Source organism: Eriocheir sinensis, chromosome 69 (assembly GCF_024679095.1).
Source record: "Eriocheir sinensis breed Jianghai 21 chromosome 69, ASM2467909v1, whole genome shotgun sequence".
NCBI classification, from domain to species: Eukaryota; Metazoa; Arthropoda; class Malacostraca; order Decapoda; family Varunidae; genus Eriocheir; species Eriocheir sinensis.
Genome location: NC_066577.1, coordinates 7,371,866 through 7,376,865, shown reverse-complemented (window position 1 = coordinate 7,376,865; position 5,000 = coordinate 7,371,866). Strand labels below are relative to the sequence as shown.

General features: G+C 44.8%; 1 protein-coding gene across 1 annotated transcript in view; it reads left to right on the top strand.

Annotated features, from left to right (window-relative positions):
• The window catches only part of LOC126988584 (alpha-1,2-mannosyltransferase ALG9-like), a 10,046-nt gene that overhangs the window by 228 nt on the left and 4,818 nt on the right, over positions 1-5,000 (top strand). The window contains exons 2-3 of the mRNA XM_050846915.1: positions 1,174-1,369; positions 2,420-2,625. Of these exons, the coding sequence (XP_050702872.1) occupies positions 1,174-1,369; positions 2,420-2,625 (402 nt within the window). The remainder of the gene's footprint in view (positions 1-1,173; positions 1,370-2,419; positions 2,626-5,000) is intronic.

Sequence of the window (5,000 nt, the reverse complement as noted above, 5' to 3'; positions counted from 1 at the left end):
GCCGTCATTGGAGGGGCAATATATCGTTGGAGAGACTGAGGGAGAGATAAGAGAGAACCCGGAGAGATAAGAGAGAAACGGAGAGAAACGGAGAGATAAGGGAGAAACGGAGAGATAAGAGAGAAACGGAGAGATAGGTGGGAGGAAGGGTTTGCGTGGGAGAGACATTTGCGTGGAGAAAGGTCGGAACTTTACCAAGGCTCCAAGGTCATGGCTAGGGCATCAAAACCTTATGTGAAAACAGTAATTACATTGTGGATTTATTTTTTTTGTAATGGATGACTCAGGAAATTGAAAGGGAGGTTGAGGATGGCAAAGCCTGCTATTAAGGGGCTTGTTGGGGGACAAAGCCCTTTATTAAGTGGGTTACATTGGGTTAGGTTAATTTAAATCTATCAACGGGGGGCAGTGGGTGAATGACAGGCACTAGAAGGTCAGCCATTTAGTTATTTCTGTGGGGGGCTTCGTGGTGCAGTGGTTAGCACACTCAGCGCACAACCGAGAGAGCCTGGGTTCGATTCCTGGGCGGATTGGAAAAATTTGGGCGGCTTTTCCGATACCCTACGCCCCTGTCCACCCAGCAGTGAATGGGTACCAGGTATTAATCAGGGGTTGTGTCCCATCTCCTGGGGTCTGTTCCCTTCTCCTATAATTCCTTCCCCTTCTGTCTCTCTCTCTGGCATATGACCACAGATGTTGCGCCAACTAAACGAAACTTTCCAACTTTTCCGATACCCTACGCCCCTGTCCACCCCCCAGCAGTGAATGGGTACCAGGTATTAATCGGGGGTTGTGTCCCGTCTCCTGGGGTCTGTTCCCTTCTCCTATAATTCCTTCCCCTTCTGTCTCTCTCCAGCATATGACCACAGATGTTGCGCCCACTAAACAAAACTTTCCAACTCCTCCCTGTACCTCCTCCTCCCTGTACCTCCTCCTCCTCTAACCTCCTCTTCCCCATGCCTCCTCTTAATTCTCCTCCTCCTCCTGTTCCTCCAAACACCATCCATAACTTCCTTTCTCTCCCTTAGTTTTTCCTCCTCCCTGTACCTCCTCTTCCTCCTCCTCCACCCTTACCTCCTCCACTTAATCCTCCCTCCTTCCTCCTCCTCTTAACTCAAACACCATCCACATTTTCCAACCTTCCTTTCTCTCGTTAATTTTTCTTCTCCACAGACGCAAAGATGGGAGCAGAAGCGACAGCCCACCCGCGCCAGGCAAGGGGGGCGGTGGGGGTGCGGGGGGGGCCCATAGCCAGGCCTGGAGCCCCACCTCGTACACGGCTCTGAAGGCTCTGCTCTCGGCAAGGCTCTGCGCGGCTATCTGGTCCCTTGTGGCGGACTGTGATGAGGCGTTTAACTACTGGGAGCCTGTGAGTATGTGTGTGTGTGTGTGTGTGTGTGTGTGAGAGAACTACTGGGAGCCTGTGAGTATGTGTGTGTGTGTGTGTGTGTGTGTGTGAGAGAACTACTGGGAGCCTGTGAGTATGTGTGTGTGTGTGTGTGTGTGTGTGTGTGAGAGAACTACTGGGAGCCTGTGAGTATGTGTGTGTGTGTGTGTGTGTGTGTGTGTGTGTGTGTGTGTGAGAGAGAACTACTGGGAGCCTGTGAGTGTGTGTGTGTGTGTGTGTGTGTGAGAGAGAGAGACTACTGGGGCCTGTGAGTATGTGTGTGTGTGTGTGTGTGTGTGTGTGTGTGTGAGAGAGAACTACTGGGAGCCTGTGAGTATGTGTGTGTGTGTGTGTGTGTGTGTGTGAGAGAAATACTGTGAGACTGTGAGTCTGTGTGTGTGTGTGTGTGTGTGTGTGTGTGTGTGTGTGTGTGTGTGTGAGAGAACTACTGGGAGCCTGTGAGTATGTGTGTGTGTGTGTGAGAGAGAGAGAGAGAGAGAGAGAGAGAGAGAGAGAGAGAGAGAATTATATGTGTGTGTTTTTATTTATTTTTTGTTTATTTTTTGCTTGATTTGATTTTGGGTGCGGACATATTTTGTTTTTGTTTTCATTTATTTTTTTATTTTTTTGGTTATATTTGTTTTTGTAAGTCTCTATCTCTCTCTCTCTATATTTCTCTCTCTCTCTCTCTCTCTCTCTCTCTCTCTCTCTCTCTCTCTCTCTCTCTCTCTCTCTCTCTCTCTCTCTCTATCTCTCTCTCCTTCCTTCCTTCCTTCCTTCCTCCCTTCCTTCCTCCCTCCCTTCCTTCCTCACCCCCTACTTTCCTTCCTCCCTCTCCAATCCTTCTCTTTCTTCTCCATGCCTCCCTTCCTTCCTTCCTTCCTCCCTTCCTTCCTTTCTAATCCTTCTTTTCCTTCCTTTCTTATCCTTCTCTTTCTTCCCCATGCCTCCCTTCCTTCCTTCCTTCCTCCCTTCCTTTATCCTTCTTACCCTCCTTCCTTTCTTTCTTTCTTTCTTTGTTTCTCCCCCCAGACGCACTACCTGGTCTATGGGCGAGGGCTTCAGACCTGGGAGTACGCGCCGCAGTACGCTCTTCGCTCCTACACATACCTTATGCTCCACGCTGTCCCCGGGAAGCTGTACGCCGCCCTCCTGCAGACCAATAGGATGCTGGTCTTCTTCTTCATCCGCTGTCTCCTCGCCCTGGCCTGTGCTGGGTGTGAGCTGTACTTCTACCGGTGGGTGTGGGTGTGGGTGTGGGGGGAGGGTTATGGGTTAGGTTAAGGTCAGTTATGTTTAGGGAAGGTTAGGTTAGGTTTAGGAAAGGTTAGGTTAAGTTAGGTTAGGTTTAGGGAAGGTTAGGTTAAGTTAGGTTAGGTTTAGGGAAGGTTAGGTTAAGTTAGGTTAGGTTTAGGGAAGGTTAGGTTAAGTTAGGTTAGGTTTAGGGAAGGTTAGGTTAAGTTAGGTTAGGTTTAGGGAAGGTTAGGTTAAGTTAGGTTAGGTTTAGGGAAGGTTAGGTTAAGTTTAGGGAAGGTTAGGTTAAGTTAGGTTAGGTTTGGTTAAGTTTAGGAATGGTTCAGTTAAGTTAGGTTAGGTTAGGTTTAGGAAAGGTAAGGTTAAGTTCCATTATGTGTCAAATTAAGTTCCATTTCATCTAATTTGACAGCATAGCACCAGAATCTTGACACACTTCTACACAAACTCAAGGAAGATTAACCAAACAAGTTCCATTATGCGTCAAATCAAGTTCCATTTCATCCAATTTGACAGCACAGCACCAGACTCTTGACACACTTCTCACCAACTCAGGGAAGATTAACCCCAACAAGTTCCATTATCTGTCAAATTAAGTTCCATTTCATCCAGTTTGACAGCATAGCACCAGACTCTTGACACACTTCTACACAAACTCAGGGAAGATTAACCCCAAGAAGTTCCATTATGTGTCAAATTAAGTTCCATTTCATCCAATTTGACAGCACAGCACCAGACTCTCGACACTTCTACACAAACTCAAGGAAGATTAACCCCAACAAGTTCCATTATCTGTCAAATTAAGTTCCATTTCATCCATATCGACAGCACAGCACCAGAATCTTGACACACTTCTCACCAACTCAAGGAAGATTAACCCAAACAAGTTCCATTATCTGTCAAATTAAGTTCCATTTCATCCAATTTGACAGCACAGCACCAGACTCTTGACACACTTCTACACAAACTCAAGGGAGCTTACCCCAAGAAGTTCCATTATCTGTCAAATTAAGTTCCATTTTATCCAATTTGACAGCACAGCACCAGAATCTTGACACACTTCTACACCAACTCAAGGAAGATTAACCCCAACAAGTTCCATTATGCGTCAAATTAAGTTCCATTTCATCCATATCGACAGCACAGCACCAGAATCTTGACACACTTCTACACAAACTCAGGGAAGATTAACCAAACAAGTTCCATTATGCGTCAAATTAAGTTCCATTTCATCCATATCAACAGCATAGCACCAGAATCTTGACACACACTTCTACACAAACTCAAGGAAGATTAACCAAACAAGTTCCATTATGCGTCAAATTAAGTACCATTTCATCCATTTTGACAGCACAGCACCAGACTCTTGACACACTTCTACACAAACTCAAGGAAGATTAACCAAACAAGTTCCATTATGCGTCAAATTAAGTTCCATTTCATCCATTTTGACAGCATAGCACCAGAATCTTGACACACTCTACACAAACTCAAGGGAGATTAACCAAACAAGTTCCATTATGCGTCAAATTAAGTTCCATTTCATCCATATCGACAGCACAGCACCAGAATCTTGACACACTTCTACACTAACTCAAGGAAGATTAACCCCAACAAGTTCCATTATCTGTCAAATTAAGTTCCATTTCATCCATTTTGACAGCATAGCACCAGAATCTTGACACACACTTCTACACAAACTCAGGGAAGATTAACCAAACAAGTTCCATTATCTGTCAAATTAAGTTCCATTTCATCCATTTTGACAGCACAGCACCAGAATCTTGACACACACTTCTACACAAACTCAGGGAAGATTAACCAAACAAGTTCCATTATCTGTCAAATTAAGTTCCATTTCATCTAATTTGACAGCACAGCACCAGACTCTTGACACACTTCTACACAAACTCAAGGGAGCTTACCCCAACAAGTTCCATTATCTGTCAAATTAAGTTCCATTTCATTCAGTTTGACAGCACAGCACCAGAATCTTGACACACTTCTCACTAACTCAAGGAAGATTAACCCCAACAAGTTCCATTATGTGTCAAATTAAGTTCCATTTCATCCAATTTGACAGCACAGCACCAGACTCTTGACACACTCTACACAAACTCAAGGAAGATTACACAAACAAGTTCCATTATCTGTCAAATTAAGTTCCATTTCATCCAGTTTGACAGCATAGCACCAGAATCTTGACACACTTTCTACACAAACTCAAGGAAGATTAACCCCAACAAGTTCCATTATCTGTCAAATTAAGTTCCATTTCATCCAGTTTGACAGCACAGCACCAGAATCTTGACACACTTCTCACCAACTCAAGGAAGATTAACCAAAACAAGTTCCATTA